The sequence below is a fragment of the Muntiacus reevesi genome, chromosome 3 (genome assembly GCF_963930625.1).
Source record: "Muntiacus reevesi chromosome 3, mMunRee1.1, whole genome shotgun sequence".
NCBI classification, from domain to species: Eukaryota; Metazoa; Chordata; class Mammalia; order Artiodactyla; family Cervidae; genus Muntiacus; species Muntiacus reevesi.
In genome coordinates this window covers 98,152,038-98,172,869 of record NC_089251.1, presented here as the reverse complement: position 1 = coordinate 98,172,869, position 20,832 = coordinate 98,152,038, and the positions used below count along the sequence as shown (strand labels likewise).

The 20,832-nt window shown below is 42.7% G+C and overlaps 1 protein-coding gene across 1 annotated transcript in view; it reads right to left on the bottom strand.

Moving 5' to 3' along the window:
* Positions 1-18,153, bottom strand: part of TMEM131 (transmembrane protein 131) — a 179,560-nt gene extending 161,407 nt beyond the window's left edge. The window contains exon 1 of the mRNA XM_065929757.1: positions 17,448-18,153. Within this exon, the coding sequence (XP_065785829.1) occupies positions 17,448-17,631 (184 nt within the window). The 5' untranslated portion in view covers positions 17,632-18,153. The remainder of the gene's footprint in view (positions 1-17,447) is intronic.
* Positions 18,154-20,832: the final 2,679 nt, after the last annotated feature.

Genomic DNA, 20,832 nt, shown 5'->3' with positions numbered 1-20,832 from the left:
CATAATCAACAAAACAGAAGTAGATGTTTTTCTGGAATTCTCTTGCTTTTTCAATGATCCAACAGATGTTGGCAATTTGATCTCTGGTTCCTCTGCCTTTTCCAAATCCAGTTCGAATATCTGGAAGTTCTCGGTTCACATACTGTTGAAGCCTGGCTTGGAAAATTTTGAACATTACTTTGATAGTGTGTGAGATGAGTGCAATTGTGCGGTAGTTTGAGCATTCTTTGGCATTGACTTTTTTGGGGGTTGGAATGAAAACTGATCTTTTCCAGTCCTGTGGCCACTGCTGAGTTTTCCAAATTTGCTGGCATATTGAGTGCAGCACTTTCACAGCATCATCTTTCAGGATTTGAAATAGCTCACTGGAATTCCATCACCTCCACTAGCTTTGTTCATAGTGATGCTTCCTAAGGCCCATCTGACTTCTCATTCCAGGATGTCTGGCTCTAGGTGAGTGATCACACCATCGTGATTATCTGGGTTATAAAGATCTTTTCTGTATAGTTCTTCTGTGTATTCTTGCCACCTCTTCGTGATATCTCTGCTTCTATTAGGTCCATACAATTTCTGTCCTTTATTGTGCCTATCTTTGCATGAAATGTTTCCATGGTATCTCTAATTTTCTTGAAGACATCTCTAGTCTTTCCCATTCTGTTGTTTTCCTCTATTTCTTTGCATTGATCACTGAGGAAGGCTTTCTTATCTCTCCTTGCTATTCTTTGGAACTCTGCATTCAAATGGGAATATCTTTCCTTTTCTCCTTTGCTTTTTGCTTCTCTTCTTTTCTCAGCTATTTGTAAGGTCTCCTCAGACAACCAATTTGACTTTTTGCATTTCTTTTTCTTGGGGATGGTCTTGATCACTGCCTCCTGTACACAAATCTGATCACAAACCTCCATCCATAGTTCTTCAGGCACTCTATCAGATCTAGTCCCTTAAATCTATTTCTCACTTCCACTGTATAATCATAAGGGATTTGATGTAGGTCATACCTGCATGGTCTAGTGGTTTTCCCTACTTTCTTCAATTTAAGTCTGAATTTGGCAATAAGGAATTCATGATCTGAGCCACAGTCAGCTCCCGGTCTTGTTTTTGCTGACTGTATAGAACTTCTTCATCTTTGGCTGCAAAGAATATAATCAATCTCATTTCGATATTGACCATCTGCTGATGTTCATGTGTAGAGTCTTCTCTTGTATTGCTGGAAGAGGGTTTTTGCTATGACCAGTGTGTCCTCTTGGCAAAACTCTGTTGGCCTTTACCCTGCTTCATTTTGTACTCCAAGGCCAAATTTGCCTGTTACTCCAGGTGTTTCTTGACTTCCTACTTTTGCATTCCAGTCCCCTATGATGAAAAGGACACATTTTTGGGTGTTAGTTCTAGAAGGTCTTGTACATCTTCATAGAACCATTCAACTTCAGCTTCTTCAGCATTACTGGTTGGAGAATAGACTTGAATTTCTGTGATACTGAATGGTTTGCCTTGGAAACGAACAGAGATCATTCTGTCGTTTTTGAGATTGCATCCAAGTACTGCCTTTTAGACTCTTTTGTTGACTATGAGAGCTACTCCATTTCTTCTAAAGGATTCCTGCCCACAGTAGTAGATATAATGGCCATCTGAGTTAAATTCACCCATTCCAGTCCATCTTCTTTAGTTCACTGATTTCTAAAATGTTAATGTTCACTCTTGCCATCTCCTGTTTGACCCCTTCTAACTTACCTTGATTCACAGACCTAACATTGCAGGTTCCTATGCAGTATTGCTCTTTACAGCATTGGACCTTGCATCACCAGTCATATCCACAACTGGGCGTTGTTTTCACTTTTGCTGTCTTTTCATTCTTTCTGGAGTTATTTCTCCCCTCTTCTCCAATAGCATATTGGGCAGCTACTGACCTAGGGAGTTCATCTTTCAGTGTCCTATCTTTCTGCCTTTTCATACTGTTCATGGGGTTCTCAAGGCAAGAATACTGGAGTGGTTTGCCACTGCCTTCTCCAGTGGACCACGTTTTGTCAGAACTCTCCACCATGAGCCGTCTGTCTCGGGTGGCCCTATGTGGCATGGCTCATCGATTCATTGAGTTAGAGAAGGATGTGGTCCATGTGATCAATTTGATCAGTTTTCTGTGATTATCCTGTCAGGGACAGGATACAGCTCTTTATTTAAACTGGGCAGTGTGGAGGTGTGTCGCAGAAAGATGTAGTACTTAAATTTAAAACAGAAATATACAAATATATCTGTGAAGAAAAAAAACCCCAGAAAATCAAGAAACAGATCCAAGAATGCAATACAATTTACATGAAAAGGAAATACTGTGTATAATTCAATGAGTGGTGTTAAGACAACTACGTACTTGAGAAAAATAGATTCCCTAAGAGCAACAAACTGTGAAGAAATAGAGAATTGCATTTAAAAATAGAAGCATGAAGATATAATACTGGTGAACCTATTATATATCACCTTTATGCACAGAGCTTTTTAGACATAACAACAAAAGCAGAAACCAAGAAGGAAAAGAGTGATATATTTGGTCAGTAAACTTTTAAATAATAACAATAAATAGAAAATTAAAACAAATAATCCAAATGTTAATGGAACTGGGAAAAATATGAACTCCTTAAACGTTCATTTAAGTCAAAAAGAAAAATTCAAACACCAATGGAAAGATGTGATTAAACAACAGAAAAGAAATACAAATGGCCAGCAAATGTGAAAAAGTGTTCAGTCTTACCAATTTTTTTTTTTTTTTTTTTTTAATGTGCTGGGCACTGTGCTAAGGGCTTGACACCCAGTACCATGGTAACTCTGCAGTTACCATCTCTGCAGTAACTCCATGACCATGCATGCTAAGTTGATTCAGTCATGGTTGACCCTTTGCAACCCCATGGACTATAGCCTGCCAGGCTCTTGTCCATTGGATTCTCCAGGCAAGAACACTAGCATGGGTTTCTATGCCCTCCTCCCGGGGATCTTCCCGACCCAGGGATGGAACTCGAGTCTCTTAGACTCTTACATTGGCAGGCGGATTCTTTACCACTAGCGACACCTGGGAGGTTCAACTCCACGAGAGAAGTACTATTTTCTATTATTACCCTGATTGATTGGCTCCAGCTTAAAGTGAAAGTGAAGTCACTCAGTCATGTCCGACTCTTTGCAACCCCATGAACTGTAACCTACCAGGTTCCTCCACCCATGGGATTTTCCAGGCAAGAAAGTACTGGAATGCGTTGCCATTTCCTTCTCCAGGAGATCTTCCCAACCCAGGGATTGAACCCGGATCTCCCGCACTGTAGGCAGATGCTTTACCAGCTGAGCCACCAGGGAAGTCCAAAAGATAGTGAACTTGAGACAGATAGAGATTATCTCTACTCACCTGCCCTCACACAGCCAGAAAGCAGGAGATGACCAGAGCCACACTCTGAATCACTGTTTCTACCTTCTCTGGACTTCCCTCTTATTAATGTAGATAACTCGCAGAGTGAGTCTGGTATGTTCTTCCTAGCCCATCTCCTTGCCATGCACAGTGGAATGGTGATTCCCAGAATTCCTTTCTCGTGATACACTTCAACTTGGGTTCATAAACAGAATCCTGCCATGGGTCACCCAGAATTTCGAGCCTACGTGATCTTGGTATCTCAGCTGGAGCTCTATCCCTCCTCTCTCTGAACCTGAACATCTTATACCTAACTCCATCACTCAGCCTGATAACCATGGTTAAGAAACACTAGTAATTTTTAAAAATCAACTAAACAAAGGGGTACCTTTTACTGTCAAGTGAGCAAGGACTTTAAAGAAGTGCTTCCCCAGTGGCTCAGTGGTAAGGAACCTGCCTGCCAATGTAGGAGACACAGGTTTAATCCCTGGATCAGGAAGATTCCTTGGAGAAGAAAACGGTAATCCACTCCACTCCAGGATTCTCTTCAGGAAAATTCCATGGACATAGGAGCCCGCAGGCCACAGTCCATGGGGTTGCAGAGTCAGACATGACTGAGCACACACATAAGAGCTGATGTGGGAAAACTGGCACCCTCACATGTGTTGTTGAAATGTACCAAGTGATACATCCAAGACAACATGACAGTATCTGTTTTTTTAATGGGGAGCAGGGGGAGGAAAAGGGGGAAGAAGGAAGAGAGATTATGACTGATACTGGCTCTTTCTACTTGATAGATTACAGAAATTTTCTCAATTTGGTGGTGGTGGTGTAGTCACCAAATTGTGTCCGACTCTTGCAACGCCATGGACTGTAGCCTGCCAGACTCCTTTGTCTATGGGATTCTCCAGACAAGAATACTGGAGTGGGTTGCCATTTCCTTCTCCAGGGATCTTCCCGACCCAGGGATCGAACCTAGGTCTCCTGCATTGCAGGCAGATCTCTACCAACTGAGCTACAAGAGAAGCCCTTTCTCAATTTACTCATCCATATTTTACAATGCTTCATTTTTATAACCAACATGAAATTTTTTGTGAAATTAAAAATTTTTCCAAACTGACCTCTAAGTTGTATGCACAAGAAGAACCATTACATATTATACTCTCTCATTTTACTGGAGATTAAAATTCTGTTTTATACTATCACAAATAAGCACACACACCACCACCACCCCCTCCCCCCTCCAAGCAGTACTGATAGCAACCAGGAATTGTAGTCAGGAACAAACAGATTTAGGGAAAGTAGGAAGAACAACTGTGGTGGTCCCCACATGGCATAAATGTGAGGATGAAAAGAGATACGGCTTGTAAAGCAATCAGCACAGTGCTTGCCACAAAAAAAGTACTAGATAAACATTAGCAATTATCATCAAGTAATTCTAGGCATCACCAATCACAGGCAATAACTGCTTACATTAATATGCTCCTGAAATGGTACACAGCATCATCTTTCAGGATTTGAAATAGCTCAAGTGGAATTCCATCACCTCCACTAGCTTTGTTTGTAGTGATGCTTTCTAAGGCCCACTTGACTTCACATTCCAGGATGTCTGGCTCTAGGTGAGTGATCACATCATCGTGATTATCTGGGTTGTGAAGATCTTTTTCATACAGTTCTTCTGTGTATTCTTGCCACCTCTTCTTAATATCTTCTGCTTCTGTTAGGTCCATACCATTTCATACCATCAAGCCCACCTTTGCATGAAATGCTCCCTTGGTATCTCTAATTTTCTTGAAGACATCTCTAGTCTTTTCCATTCTATTGTTTTCCTCTATTTCTTTGCATTGATCACTGAGGAAGGCTTTTTTATCTCTCCTTGCTATTCTTTGGAACTCTGCATTCAAATGGGTATATCTTTTCTTTTCTCCTTTCCTTTTTGCTTCTCTTCTTTTCTCAGCTATTTGTAAACCCTCCTCAGACAGCCATTTTGCTTTTTTGCATTTCTTTTCCATGGGGATGGTCTTAATCCCTGTCTCCTGTATAATGTCACGAACCTCCATCCATAGTTCATCAGGCACTCTGTCTATCAGATCTAGTCCCTTAAATTTATTTCTCACTTCCACTGTATAGTCATAAGGGATTTGATTTAGGTCATACCTGAATGGTCTAGTGGTTTTCCCTACTTTCTTCAATTTAAATCTGAATTTGACAATAAGGAGTTCATGATCTGAGCCACAGTCACCTCCTGGTATTGCTTTTCCTTACTGTATAAAGCTTCTCCATCTTTGGCTGTAAAGAATATAATCAATCTGATTTCGGTGTTGATCATCTGGTGATGTCCATGTGTAGAGTCTTCTCTTGTGTTGGAAAATTTGGGAAACTCAGCAGTGGCTACAGGACTGGAAAAGGTCAGTTTTCATTCCAATCCCAAAGAAAGGCAATGCCAAAGAATGCTCGAACTACCGCATATTTGCACTCATCTCACATGCTAGCAAAGTAACGCTCAAAATTCTCCAAGCCAGGCTTCAGCAATACATGAACCATGAACTTCTAGATGTTCAAGCTGGTTTTAGAAAAGTCAGAGGAACCAGAGATCAAATTGCCAACATCTGTTGGATCATCAAAAAAGCAAGAGAGTTCCAGAAAAACATCTATTTCTGCTTTATTGACTACGCCAAAGCCTTTAACTGTGTGGATCACAATAAACTGTGGAAAATTACGAAAGAGATAGGAATACCAGACCACCTGACCTGCCTCTTGAGAAGCCTGTATGCAGGTCAGGAAGCAACAGTTAGAACTGGGCATGGAACAACAGACTGGTTCCAAATAGGAATAGGAGTACGTCAAGGCTGAATATTGTCACCCTGCTTGTTTAACTTATATGCAGAGTGTATCATGAGAAACACTGGGCTGGAGGAAGCACAAACTGGAATTAAGATTGCCGGGAGAAATATCAATAACCTCAGATATGCAGATGACACCACCCTTATGGCAAAAAGTGAAGAGGAACTAAAAAGCCTCTTGATGAAAGTGAAGGAGGAGAGTGAAAAAGTTGGCTTAAAGCTCAACATTCAGAAAACTAAGATCATGGCATCTGGTCCCATCACTTCATGGGAAACAGATTGAGAAACAGTAGAAACAGTGGCAGACTTTATTTTTTGGGGGCTCCAAAATCACTGCAGATGGTGATTGCAGCCATGAAATTAAAAGACACTTACCCCTTGGAAGGAAAGTTATGACCAACCTAGATGGTGTATTTAAAAGCAGAGACATTACTTTGCCAACAAAGGTCCATCTAGTCAAGGTTATGGTTTTTGCAGTGGTCATGTATGGATGTGAGAGTTGGACTGTGAAGAAAGCTGAGCGCCAAAGAATTGATGCTTTTGAACTGTGGTGTTGGAGAAGACTCTTGAGTCCCTTGGACTGCAAGGAGATCCAACCAGTCCACCCTAAAGGAAATCAGTCCCGGGTGTTCATTGGAAGGACTGATGCTGAAGCTGAAACTCCAAACTTTGGCCACCTCATGGGAAGAGTTGACTCATTGAAAAAGACCCTAGTGCTGGGAAGGATTGGGGGCAGGAGGAGAAGGGGGCGACAGAGGATGAGATGGCTGGATGGCATCACCGACTTGAGGGACATGGGTTTGGGTAGACTCCAGGAGCTGGTGATAGACAGGGAGGCCTGGTGTGCTGAGGTTCATGGGGTCACAAAGAGTTGGACACGACTGAGCGACTGAACTCACTGAAATGGTACAAAAGCAAACTTGTGTAAGAATTATCATTTCATATATACTTTTTATTCATTCTGGTTCATCTTTATGAACCATCTTTACGGTTTACTGCTTCTCCTACCAAGTCAGAACTCAATGTGTTGAACTCCCTAAAATGCTAGGTCCAGGAGGACTATGACCCTACCCCTTAACCTCCAGAAGCTCAAGATCCTATACAACTATAAATAAACTCAGATGCAGCCAGGAAGAAATTGAGAATCTGCAGAAATTATTTTCTATTTACAAGAATCTTTACTATTCCAATAAAATAAGATTTAATTGCCAGCCTGCTCTCTTCTTACTCTCGTGTCTTATCAACACTATTCTCGGTAACCTATTTCTGAGTCCAGCCATAACCCAAGAGAAGTCCCCAGCATGATGAGATCAACTTATAAACATGAAATAACTTCCTTGCCTGTGAAACATAACTCCTGTTGCACTAACCCCAAAAAGAGACGTTACCTCTCGACGGCGCTAACTGCTATTCCACTCTCCATCTGCATCAAGGAGCAATGCTTCAACATAAGCCCATGTCACCAACTCATGCAAGTATTTTTTAAGTGATCCAGGGCTTCCTTGGTGGCTCAGTGGTAAAGAATCCACCTGCCAATGCAGGGGACATGGGTTTGATCCTTGATCTGGGAGGATCCCACATGCCCAGGAGCAAAACTAAGCCCGTATGCCACAACTACTGAGTCTGTGGCTCTAGAGCCCGGGAGCCACAACTACTAAGCCCACGTGCGCAACAGTGAAGACCGGGGCCTGTGCTCCCCAGAGCCTGCACTCCACAAGGGGAAGCCACAGCCGTGAGAAGCCCAGGCAACACAAGGAGAGAGCAGCCCCTGCCTGCCACACCTAGAGAAAGGCCTGAATAGCAAGAAAGACCCAGCACAGCAAAAAACAACTTTTTCTATTTTTAAAAGAGCCACATCTAAAAGTTTAGTAAGGCGATCCAGTCTGAAAAGCACACTGCCCTCTCTCACACATCGCTTAGACACCAAGTAAAACTAGAATGACAAATGTAAACCATATTTCAAACCTCTTCACATAATACAGGTAAGTTTTAGAAAGCATCTTCGTACCAGAAACAATTCCCTAGGAAAATCTGCTGCTTCCAGTGTAATCATTCCCCCCAAAGGAAATCTAGGTAGAGCCTGTGCTATACCATGAATGCAAACTGCAATTAATTTGTATCAGCAGAGTTGGCTTAGGCCATTTCTCAAATTTACTGCTGAGATGGGTTTTTACTAGTGCATGTTTTGATTCAAATGTATACTCCAAGTACACAGGAATAAAATTAGTTGTTAAGAATCAAAGTTAGAATGTCATATCATTTTATAATCATAACTGATTAAAAACACAGCCACAAATTGTTAAAACTTGAGAGGGCTTAAAATATATTTCATTTTATGGGCAAGTAATCTAAGGAAATAACTTAAGCATGCAGAAGTTATGTCTCAAAAGCAGAGCATAGTTCTTTTAATCAAAAACTAGAAGTTCACAATTCTTAATCATACAATGCACTCTGATTTAGAGCAGCATCAAAAAGAATGAAACATCTAGGAATAAATCTAATAACCAAGGGGGTGAAAGACTTGCACACTGAAAACCACAAAACACCGCTGAAAGAAAACAAACGGGACACAGACAAGCTGAAAGACTATCCCATGCTCATAACTCCAAGATGTAACACTGTTAAGGTATCAGTATTACACAAAGTGATCTACAGGTTCAATGCAAACCTACCAAAACAACAGCAATTTTTGCATAAATAAAAAAATCCATCCTAAAATCCATATGGGATCTCAAGGGAACCCAAACAACCAATCTTGAAAGAGAACAAAGGTTAAGGTCCCACACTTTCTGATTTCAAAACACAGTTACAGTAATCAAAACAGTGTGGTTGGTACTAGTAAAAAGAGAGATAAATATATCAGCGGAGGTAACAGAGAACCCAGGAATAAGCTCTCATGTACATGGTCACAGGATCTTCACACAAGGGTTTTAAGACCACTGAACAGGGAAAGGACAGTCTCCTCAACATATGGTGCTGGGAAAACTGGACATCCATGTGCAAAAGAATGAATCTGGACCTTTATCTTATATCATGGAAAGAAATTAACTCATAATGAATATCAAAATGTTAAAACCTCAAACTGTAAAACTCCTATAAGAAAATACTATAGGGCAAAGCTTCATGACACTGGACTTGGCAATGTTTTCTTGGAAATGGTATCAAAAGCACAGGCAACAAAGGCAAAAATAAATAAATGAGACTACGTCAGACATAAAAAATTCTGTGCATCGAAGACTACAATCCTAAAAGGCAACTTACAAAATAGGAGAAGATACCTGCAAATCATCTAACTGATAAAGGATTAATATCCAGAATATATAAAGAACTCCTACAACTCAACAAAAATAACCCAATTAAAAAATGGGCAATGGACTTGAACAATTATTTCTCCAAAAAAGATATAGAAGTGGCCAACAAGCATGTGAAAAGCTACTCAATATCAATTATTACAGAAATGCAAATCAAAACCACAATGAGATATCACCATATATACCTTAGGATGGCCATTACCAAAAAAGAAAAAAGAACAAGTTTTGGTGAGGATGTGAAGGAACTAAATCCTTGTGAGCTGCTGCAATGGAAACCAGTATGGCAGTTGTTCAACAAATTTAAAATAGAATTATCATATGATCCAGCAAGCCCACTTCTGGGTATATACCTAAAAGAATTAAAAGCAGGATCTCAAACAGACATTTGCCCACATATTCACAGCAATATGATTCAGAACAGCCAAGAAGTGGAAGCAACCCAAATGTCCAATGTCCACTGATGGATAAATGGATAAACAAAATGGAAAAACTACACACACACACACACACACACACACACACGATTAACCAACCTTAAAAGGGGAAGATATCCTGTCACGTGCTATGACATGATGAACCTTGAAGACAATATGCTAAGTCAACTAAGCCAGTCACAAAAAGACAAATTCTCCATGATTCCACTGATACTAGGTATTTGAAGTAGTCAAATTCACAACAAACAGAAAGTAGAATGGTGGCTTCCAGGGGCTGGGTGGGAGACACTGAGAGTTATTGTTTAATGGGTACTGAGTATCAGTTTTGCAAGATGAAAAAGTTCTGGAGACCAACTGCCCACTGATGTGAATTTAACTTAAAATTACTGAACTATAAGCTTTAAAATGGCTAGGATGGTAAATTTTATGTGTTGTTGTTGTTTTAACCACAATTATACAGAGAAATAAAGAAAGAAACTGGGTCTGACGCTCTATCATGACAGATCATGTCAAGGATCATCTTAGACCTTAGACATTTTTCAGAACTTTGCTCTAACTGCTATATTCAACAGAATGAAACAAGCAAAGAATAATAGTTTTCTAAATATCTTTCTAAAGAAATCACACAGGAATGAAAGAAAAACTGACCTACTACAGATAATAATGATCACCTAATCCAAAAAATCCCTTCACCAGAATGAACAAAGCACCAGGAATAAACTTCTGGAGTCCCTTCCAAGACTTCTAACAGAAGTCTAAGGGACTTCCCTGGTGATCCAGGGCTAAGACTCTACAGTCCCGATACAGAGGGCCCAGGTTCAATCCCTGGTCAGGGAATTAGATTTCACATACTGTACCTAAGGTCTGGTGCAGTCAAATAAATAACGAAGTCTGAACGAGATTTCACCATTATCAAAAACTGATGCCACTACTAGCCTTTGGATCATCTCCATTTCCTTTTAACACAGGTCCAGCTTCTGAGACTATCCACAGGTCTTGACTAACTGGTCATCCCAATCTAGAACTAAGGAGTATGTGAATCACAGAATGCAATGTCTTTTTTTTAGACTTTTTTTTTTTTTTTTTTAATGTGGACCACTTTTAAAGTCTTTGTTGAATTTGCTACAATACTGCTTCTATTTTATATTTTGGTTTCTTGGCTGAAAGGCAAGTGGGATCTAACCCATGACCCCTGCGTTGGAAGGTGGAAGTCTTAACCAGGGAAGTCCCATATCCAATGTTAATTTTAACCTAAGCAATATACCAGGTACCTAAATATCAAGGGCAGAGAGTCGAGTCAGTGGCTTCCAATATCGAATACGTGTTATATGGATTATTCATTCATGGGTTTTCCCTGGTTTCTTTTTAAGAATATGCACAATCCAGATGGCCTATGATCATTTTTTTTCCATTTATTTTTATTAGTTGGAGGCTAATTACTAATTACCTACGATCATTTTAATGGTTAAGAAGTTGATAGAAAGTGTTATGGATGTTTATGGTTTTCTTTCTTAAAAACTGCACCTCACTTGAATATTTAACATGCTGGTTTTGCACAAACTGGCAGGACAGTTCTTTTTTTTTTTTTTTTTTTTAATAATTTTAATTTATTTTTATCTTTTTGGCTGCTCTGGGTCTTTGTTGCTGTATGAGGACCTTCTCTAGGTGCAGCGAGCCGAGGCTACTCTTCATTGCAGAGCACTGACTTCTCGTTGCGGAGCACAGGCTTCAGTGAGGTGCAGTCCCAGCCTCTAGAGCACAGGCTCAGTAGTTGTGGCGAGTGGGCTGAGCTGTTCCTCAGCATGTGGGATCTTCCTGGACCAGGAACTGAACTCCCGTCCCCTGCAATGGCAGGTGGATTCTTACCCACTAGACCACTGGCAAGTCCAGAACTGTTCACTAACCAGTTGGTATACAACAAAACCTACTACCTTATATACCCATGTAGGAATGAATAGCTTGTCTCAAGGGAAAGATGGCCTGCAATGGAACCCGAGCTTAAATACCTACCAGCTCTGTTACCTTGAAAACATTCCTTAATTTCTCTGTGCCTGTTTCATGGTCTGTAAATTGGGGTTTTATGAGGATATAAAATCTTAAAATCCAGAAGTAACAAAAGTGATAGTTTAGATAAGTGTATGTTACTCATTTTAGTTACAAGGGAAAGCAATATGTAGGGAAGAAAAATGTGGTGTCACTCTATGTCTTACCAGAGCAGAATCCAAGTTCAAGTACAGGTTTCCTGTGCTCTGGACTCTCAATCCAGAACTCAGATGTGAGAACAGGAGGATGAGGTCATTCAAGGCAAACTTCCATTTAAAACTAAATGCTTGCCCTGTCCACACTGCAGATGTTGACAGAGGTTCTGCCCCACAGAAATTCTGGCCTGGGTGAAGAAGGACCCCCACAAAGGAATTTAGGTAGCTCAATGAGGCAGTACCTGATTAAGCACCAAAATGAATGACAGCTCAATAACAAAGACAACACAAATTTGGAGAAGGGATGGCAAAATGAAGGGAAGTGGAGACAGCTGGGAGGTGAGGACCCCCCAGCAATGCCCCAGCCTGGAGGCTGTGGGCAAGCTGCCCAAGGAAGTTTACAGACACTGATGGCACTTGGTAAATGACATCAGTTTCTTGGTCAGAAACAAGACCAACGTGGCAGACAGAATAATCAAGGCATTAACAAAAACTGGGAAACTGGACGTGGCATCAAACAATTCTGCTCTGGACACAAGCAGTGTGTGCTGGTCACCAGACACGCAAGAGAGGAAGACAGCCAACGGGCACCCAGAGAGCAGCGACTGAGAGTGGGGCAGGATGACGACCAAGAAGTACAAAGTCACAGAAATGAAGGGAGAGAAGTTCCAAGAAGAAGCTATCGACAGTGCCCAATGCTGCTTACCACAGATAAGGAAAAACTCAGCCAGAGAAAAAAGGCATCTCCCACTGACGGGGCCAATCAGAGAGCTCAAGCCACAGGCAGATGAAGGAGAACTTATAAAATATCAAGCACCGGGCAATGATTTCATTTTTCTCCAAGAGTAGTTTGGCTTATGACTCTACTCTGGATGAAAACAAATTAATGATTTTACACCTGCTCCCCAAAAGTTGATTTTTGGGGGGATGGATCTCTGAGGATGGTGGCAAGGATTACAAAGAGGAGGAAAATAGTCCTCAGCAAGAGAAAGAGGGAGCACACTGTTTCAACTACAGTACTTCTTACTGCCCAGTACAGATCTGGGCAGTAATGAACAGCTTTTAGTAAAAAGCAAGTGACCAAAGTTCCTTAATGGAGCGCTATGAGTGAATATGGGCTACCCAGGTGGCCCAGTCATAAAGAATCCTCCTGACAATGTAGGAGACCTGGGTTTGATCCCTGGGTTGGGAAGATCCCCTGGTGAAGGGAATGGCAACCCACTCCAGTATTCTTGCCTGGGAAATCCCATGGACAGAGGAGCCTGGTGGGCTACAGTCCATGGGGTCGCAAGAGAGTCAGACAAGACTCAGAAACTAAACATGAATGAATATTCTACTTACTAGGCTCTAAATTAAAAAGTAATCACTCCACCCTCATACAAAGGATAAAAGCATCTCACTCTTTAGAAAACCACTCTTAAAAAACATGTTTACATTAGAAAGTAAAAATTCAATAAAAAGAAACTAAATACCACTCCTGATCAATCTACCATCTAAGACAAAAATCCTCACCAAATTAGGTTTTTAATCTCTTTTCTTCTGGCTTTTATTCCTAAGCACTTTCTGTTCATATGCTTTGGAGACAGAACACTTTTGTACCCTCCTTCTGCACTTCTGTCACAAACACAGCTTAAAACAAAAATTTGTGCATGAAACAAAAGTATCTGGAAGACAAACTTAAAAGTCCTAAGAAAGACTGTCAAACTTCACCCTGCCATAAATCGCCAATTAGTGATAATAACATGTGAAATTGTCGCAGACTTAAACAATCACATTTCTGAAAATTTACCCAACTTCATATTTACTAGATACAGAAACTGTAGCTTTATATTTATAAAAAATTAAAAGACAACCATGCCCCCAAAACACATTTCACAATGAAACTATATTATAGATGATACATGATGCTTTTTTTGAAGAGGGCATGGCAACCCATTCCAGTATTCTTGCCTGGGAAATCCCAAGGACACAGGAGCCTGGAGGGCTACAGTCCATAGCGCCACAAAGAGTCATACACAACTGAGGAGACTTTGCATGCATGATGCTTTTTTAAAAAGTTTTTATTTGTTGGTAATAATGAATGGGCTGACTTACAAATAAAAATACTACTAAATGTTAGATGCTTAACATATACATACATATTTTCACTATGTTTTTAATATATTTTCACTACACCATCCCCCTATTTTCACTCTTCTCGATATCTAGATCTTAGCTTCAAGGAATGCTGGATGCCAGCAATCCAGAACAAGCAATTAAGTTGTAATAATTACAGTAACTTCTACCTTGGACAACTCTTTCAAAGTTCTTACAAACTACAGAGCACAGCCAAAACATCCTCAAAGATCCCCTTTTCTCTAGACTAGTGAAACATACCCTCAAAGATCAGTGAAGACAGATGTTAAGATATAGGAGTGTTAAAACATATAGGAAAGCTGAGCGTCAAAGAATCGATGCTTTTGAACAGTGGTGTTGGAGAAGACTCTGGAGTCTCTTGGACTGCAAGGAGACCCAACCAGTCAATCCTAAAGAAAATCAGTCCTGAATATTCACTGGAAGGACTGATGCTGAAGCTCCAATACTTTGGCCACCTGATGTAAAGAGCTGACTCATTTGAAAAGACCCTGATGCTGGGAAAGACTGAAGGCGGGAAGAGAAGGGGACGACAGAGCATGAGATGGTTGGATGGCATCACCGACTCAATGGACATGAGTCTGAGTAATCTTCAGGAGTTGGTGATGGACAGAGAGACATGGCACGCTGCAGTCCATGGGGTCACAAAGAGTCGGAAACGACTGAGTGATTGAACTGAACTGAAGACATACAGGATGTTAAGACAAAGGTTGCTGCATGCTTCTAACTTAAACTTAACAACACCAGGTCCAAACATGAAACCTGCATTAGGTAATCTAGGAATTTCTGCTGCTTTTCTTTAGAAGATGATGAGTTTTACTTAGTTTGGAAGATTTTCCAGTGAAATTCGGCTGCAATAGAAATATACTAACATACGAGATACCCAAAGAACCATCATTAAAATTGCAGGTAAGTCTTAGCTTTAAAAAGTTAAGGTAGTTTATACTACCAAAATAAAACCACACAAAAAATCCTCAGGATGTAAATGGACAGAGTGAATTCAGCTCCCTTCAGAAGTCTGCCCAGATTTGCTGAGAAAAAATTCACAACAGCCCCCTTTGGGGGGCAAACGGGGCCAAACTTGCAGTATCACATTCACGTAAGAAAATCAATCTCACTTCTCCTACTTAAACAAGAACTACTAGAACTTGATCACCAAGGAGTCTGAAAACACTGGCCAATTTTGGAGCTATCTTCCTGGAATATTTGATTAGAATCAGATCCATTTGTGATGGGCAGAGTCCTGTGTTCTACGTAAGTACTGTCAATATCTTGAATAGCGAGTTTCTCTGTTCAAATAGTTCATACTGACACAACACAGGCCACAAAAGGTGTCTGATTCTGCCAGGACCACTGGCTGATTCAACCCCATCTTTTCAATCTTGTACACCGGGGCGAATTCTCCTCCACTGACCCTTACATTTATGGGTATTAGAGAGATGTGCTAAAACTTATAAACCATACAAAAGGGAAATTAGCAAATATAAATTAGTCTGATACTTCTCAAACAAAGGATTTTTCTTAAGTATACACCAAGAATTAGCATAAAAAAATAGCTGCTGGAAAAATAAGCAGAAGGACAATACAAACTCAATGTTTTACTGGACTCAATCATTTTAGTTCCCTGTGTTAATACCCATGAATATAATTACTCCCTCAGACAAATGTTAAATGCCTATTGTGTGCCTGGCACTGTGCAAAGTAATCCAAGGAAGACAAAAACCAGGACACCTGCCAAGCAGTACTTTAAACTCAAGGAGACATTAACTTATTGTACCATTTCAGATTTACTGGACACACAAACTACATGCCAGGCTGTGCTGGTGCCATGGCCACACGAGAACCAATCAACTGCAGATCTGTAACCAAAGATGAACTGTGACAACTCCAGGCCTGACTAGTCCTAAAGCAGCAATATTTCATTCAAGAAATAATCTTGCCTCTGTAGATGAATCCTTTCTACAGACAGCAATTCTTTGAATAACTTCTACCTATGTTAACCCAAACTGCTTAAGAGTTCATTGTACCGTATTGAACAACAACAAAAAACCCCCAGTGAACTAAAGCATTCACTTTAACATGAATTTGCTTTGCTTTGCTGTTGCCTTCTTTAACAATAAAAAGTGACTTCAGGTGTAAAGTAGAACGTCAACCCTAAACTCACTGTGGCAAGAAATTATTTTCCTTGCAGTGGCAGTTTAGTATGAAAGGGAAGCTAAACTAACAAATTTTGCTTAGCTTTTTAAAAACCATTCACTTTTAACTATTTCTTCATGAAGGCTCTGTGGTCACTCATTTCCTCAGGTTCAAAAACAGGTAGTGCCAACAAAACTACAGATTTGGGCTTCTAGATTACAAAATCATATTTAACCCCGGAAAAGCACCGGGTTTACGGTCATACAATACTAACGAGAGTTTTCTAAAAAATAAGACTTAGCCCTTAATTATAAATTATAGGCAAAGGTTTGCAAGCTAGAAACTTGACATTGGTTTTTAAAGTCTTTCACATTAAAAACAATGGCACCCAGTTACGTTATCTTAAGACATGAAAAAAATATTAGAGAACTGTTAGCTAAACAATCATCAATACTGCAAAACGATACTGAAGAGGGAAGCTGAAGATACAAGATTCCTCCTCCAAAAACGTTTAAACAAATCTAAAGTAAAATTTGGCAAGCTGTCTTGAAGCCTCTCCCCCAGTCTCGCTATTTTTACAATTTAAAGTGAGCTCTGTTCGCACGCCGTTATTAAAACCGCAACGAAAAAAAAAGTGTCCTGAAATTTGCTTATTAACAACAATCAAGTCTAAAAATATGCCCCTCCTACCTAGTGGGCCAAGTGGCAAGAATATACGAGAACTCAGGAAGTTTTGAAATGGCAGTGACAGGAGACAAGGGGGAAGACGGGGGTGAGACGAGGGGAAAGAATCACGGAGAACAAGAGCAACTCCGTGCGGCCAAAGCCGCGAGTTGGCATCCGAACTGCGAGTTCCCGGCTCGGGACGAGACTCGACCGAGCAACTTCGCGCCGGACCGAGCCCTACGCCCGGCCGCCCTTCCTCCCCGGTTGCACCCCGGCAGCGGCCTCCGCGAGGGCGCGGTGACAGCCGCGGCGCCGGGCCCGGGAGATGCCGGCCGGCTGACACCCACCTTCCTTCTCGGCCCGCGCCGCGGCCACGACGAGGGTCATCACCAGGTGCAGCGCTCCCAGGAGGCCGGCGGCTGCGCTCCGCGGGCCCCCGCCGCGGCCGGCCGCGGGCTCCAGACCGGCCACGGCGGACGTGGAGGCAGCGGCGGCGGATCCCGCTGCTCCTTCTCCGGCCCGCTTCCCCATCCCTGCCGGCCGGGGGCCGCCGCGCTCGAGGTCCGGCGCGGTCCTTGTCGGCTAGGCGGCGGCGGCGGCGCGGGAGCCGTGGTCCGGGATCTGGCCGCGGAGCCGGGGGGAAACAGCGGTTCCGGGCCCAGGGCTCGGGCTCCGGACGTGGGTCTGGGTCCGTGCGTGCGTGTGAGCGAGCGTGTCAGTCACGGCCTCCGCCTCAGCATCGCCCACGGGGAGTCGAAGCTGAGAGGCCGCGGGTCAAGCACGGCGGGCGGCCATACTGGAAACGGGCACGGGCCGCGGGCTCTGGGCGCTGGCCTGCGAGGGGCGGGGCGCGGCCCTGGGCACCGCCCCCGCCGTGCCGTCACCTGGGCAGCCCGCCGGTCCGTCTGTCCGCCCGGGAGTTGGTCGGTCCGAACTTCTCGTCCCGCTCTCAGAGGCCCACCGCTCCAAGGGCCAGATGGGACGGGTCAACACAAACCCAACCTGTCACCGGTGCCCCACCGGGGAGGGGGAGGTGGGAGGCCGGCCGGGGCCCAGCCGCCAGGACTTGTGATGGCGGCTCACGCTTCGCCGAGGCAGGGGCGGTGATCACGTGGGGACGGGGGAGGCCTGGCCGCGCAGCCTCCCTGGGGCGGGGGCGGGGCTTCGGGGCGCTGGGGGAGGCAGGGCGGCAGCTGAGAACCAGGGAGCAAACCCCTGCATCCCCTGTACTGCAATGCGAGAGCCTTCCAGAGAACTGAGTGCGCATCCGGACCTCGAAGTCCAACGTGGAAAATCCATTCCAGTGACTCCTCCAGGCCGGACGTCCGCTTCTCAGCCGCTTCGAGAATACCCGGGACCTGATTCAGTTTCCCGGTGGCGCTACCTCGGGGACGGGGACCTGCACTGTTCATCTTTGCACCCTTGAAGATACAACACCTGGAACAGTTCGTGGAATCCTCCTGCCCTTGGATTGTGCCGAGTTTGCTGTGGAAAAGCCCTTTCCTCTGTGTGTGTGTGTGTGTGTGTGTGTGTGTGTATGTACAGTGGCTGACTTTATCCAACTTGGAATAATTCTTAATACATTTTATTCACCTATTTCCTTCAAGGCCTAGCACAAATCAGGAAGCCACCTCGTGACTCTTAGATGCCCTTTTCATCTTAGATCAAGGTTCTTCGTGGGCGTGGCTGTTCTCTACAAACTTTCTCTTTAATCAATTAGTAACTTCCCCTCACTCCTTATTTAGTAACTCTCTTAGTAACTTCCCCTAACTACAGAGCCGTTCACTTACGCGGAGCTGGGTTTGTCGAGTGAATGTTGTACTGAAGCCGAGTTCACCGCTAATACGCCTGAAACAAACTACGTGGGAAAAATAAGATTTCAAGAAGCTATACAAAAGAAACTCAAAAGTACTACGCTCTGCAGTCGTCTCATTTGTCAAGCAAACACTTTATATTTTAAGAACCTTCACCCTGATTTTGAAAAGCAGTTTTACTTTTCTGATTTTTAGAGTAAGAATTTAATTGAATTTTGTTCTTGATGTAATTAAATAGGAATAATTAGTATCATCTCTAAGTGGGCGGTTCCATGTTTGTAGATCGAAGGCTTTCAACTCACTGAAGAAATCGAGTTCAAAGATAAGTAAGTATGTGAGTGCAGGGTCAAAACTTATCTTCAATGTGCAAGGAGTCTGTAGCTCCTCCCCCATTACCAGTTTCAAGGCAGACAAGCCTCTTCAACCATTAAATGCTTAGGTTCTCTTACACAGGAATCAACCAAGTCCTCTGATTAGCCTGAGGCTCAGGAGCCCCATGGGAACTAAGCATAGCTCTGTAATTGGAGCTTAGACATATACAGACCTGTTTGATCAGAGGCTGATTCCCATGAAGCTTAAGCTTTAGGGCCTCTCTCTCGCACAAGTTTCTTCCAAAGGTCTCTGCATCTAACTGTGTTTATAAGCTCGAATTCTTGTTATTTAAGCCCCCAAACCCCAGTAGCTGTGTAGGCATTTAGGGCCTACGATATCTGAACCTCCCTGTGACTGATGGACTTTGGGAGCCAGAGCAGTGATGATGGAAGTTTGTTACCAGGAAAGGGCATTGAGACTGCTGGGAGAATAATAATAAAAGAAGAAGAACTGACTATACAACTTGGTAAACTGTATTGGAGAGTACCCGGAGTTGCCATCTTTCTCTTTCCCCTCAGAGCCATGTTCTTTGGGAAGGAGAGAATGAAGGAACTTGGAATTCCCTGGCAATCCAGTGGGTAGGACTCTGAGTCTTCACCACCAGTGGGCTCCAGGTTCATCCCTGGTCAGGGAACTAAGATTCTGCAAGCTGTGCACACATAAACACGAAAGAAAGAAAAGAAGCTAAAGGAACTATCACCAAGGACCTTTCTGAAGTTCCAGTTAGCAACAGGCCTCCCTAATCTCCTTTGGGGAGCTAGAGAGACCTGGGCATTTGGCAGGTGGAGACAGGCTATTTAGCTGGCAGAATCAGGGAAAACCAGCTAAACCTGTGATTCTCCATGTGTCATCCCCAGACCAGCATCACCTGGGAACTTGTTAGACATGTAGACTGCAGATCACATCCAAGACATGTGGAATCAACCTCTGGGTTGAGGTCCTGCAGTACGTTTTTACAAGTCACTGGGTGACACACACTCAAGTTTGAAGATTATTGCACCAAATTGATACATGCAAGGAACAAAACAGTTAGGACTTTTCACATTCTGCTCACTTTGTTGTCTACCAAGATTAATAAACTATTATTGAAAGCAGAGTTGAAAGGGACTCAGGTGAATTTAAGGCTTAAATCCTAGCCCTGCTTTTATTAGTTATAAGAGGCTAGGCAAATTACTCAACTATTCTGGCCTCAAATTCCTTATTTGTAAAATGATATCTAATAAATCTGGAGAAATTATAAAACCATATTAAGCTCTGAAAATTCCAACGATCATGGATTGGTTTATGGTGGTGGCAGTTTAGTCACTAAGCCGTGTCCAACCCTTGCAACTCCATGGACTGTAGCCTACCAGGCTCCTCTGTCCATGGGATTTTCCAGGCAAGATTACTGGAGTGGGTTGCCATTACCTTCTGCAGGGAATATTCCCGACTCAGGGATTGAACCCAGGTCTCCTGTATTGCAGGTGATCTCCTGCATTTCAGGTGGGTTCTTTACTGACTGAACTGGGAAGCCCTTTTATTTGTTTATAGTCCCACTTTGTTTATA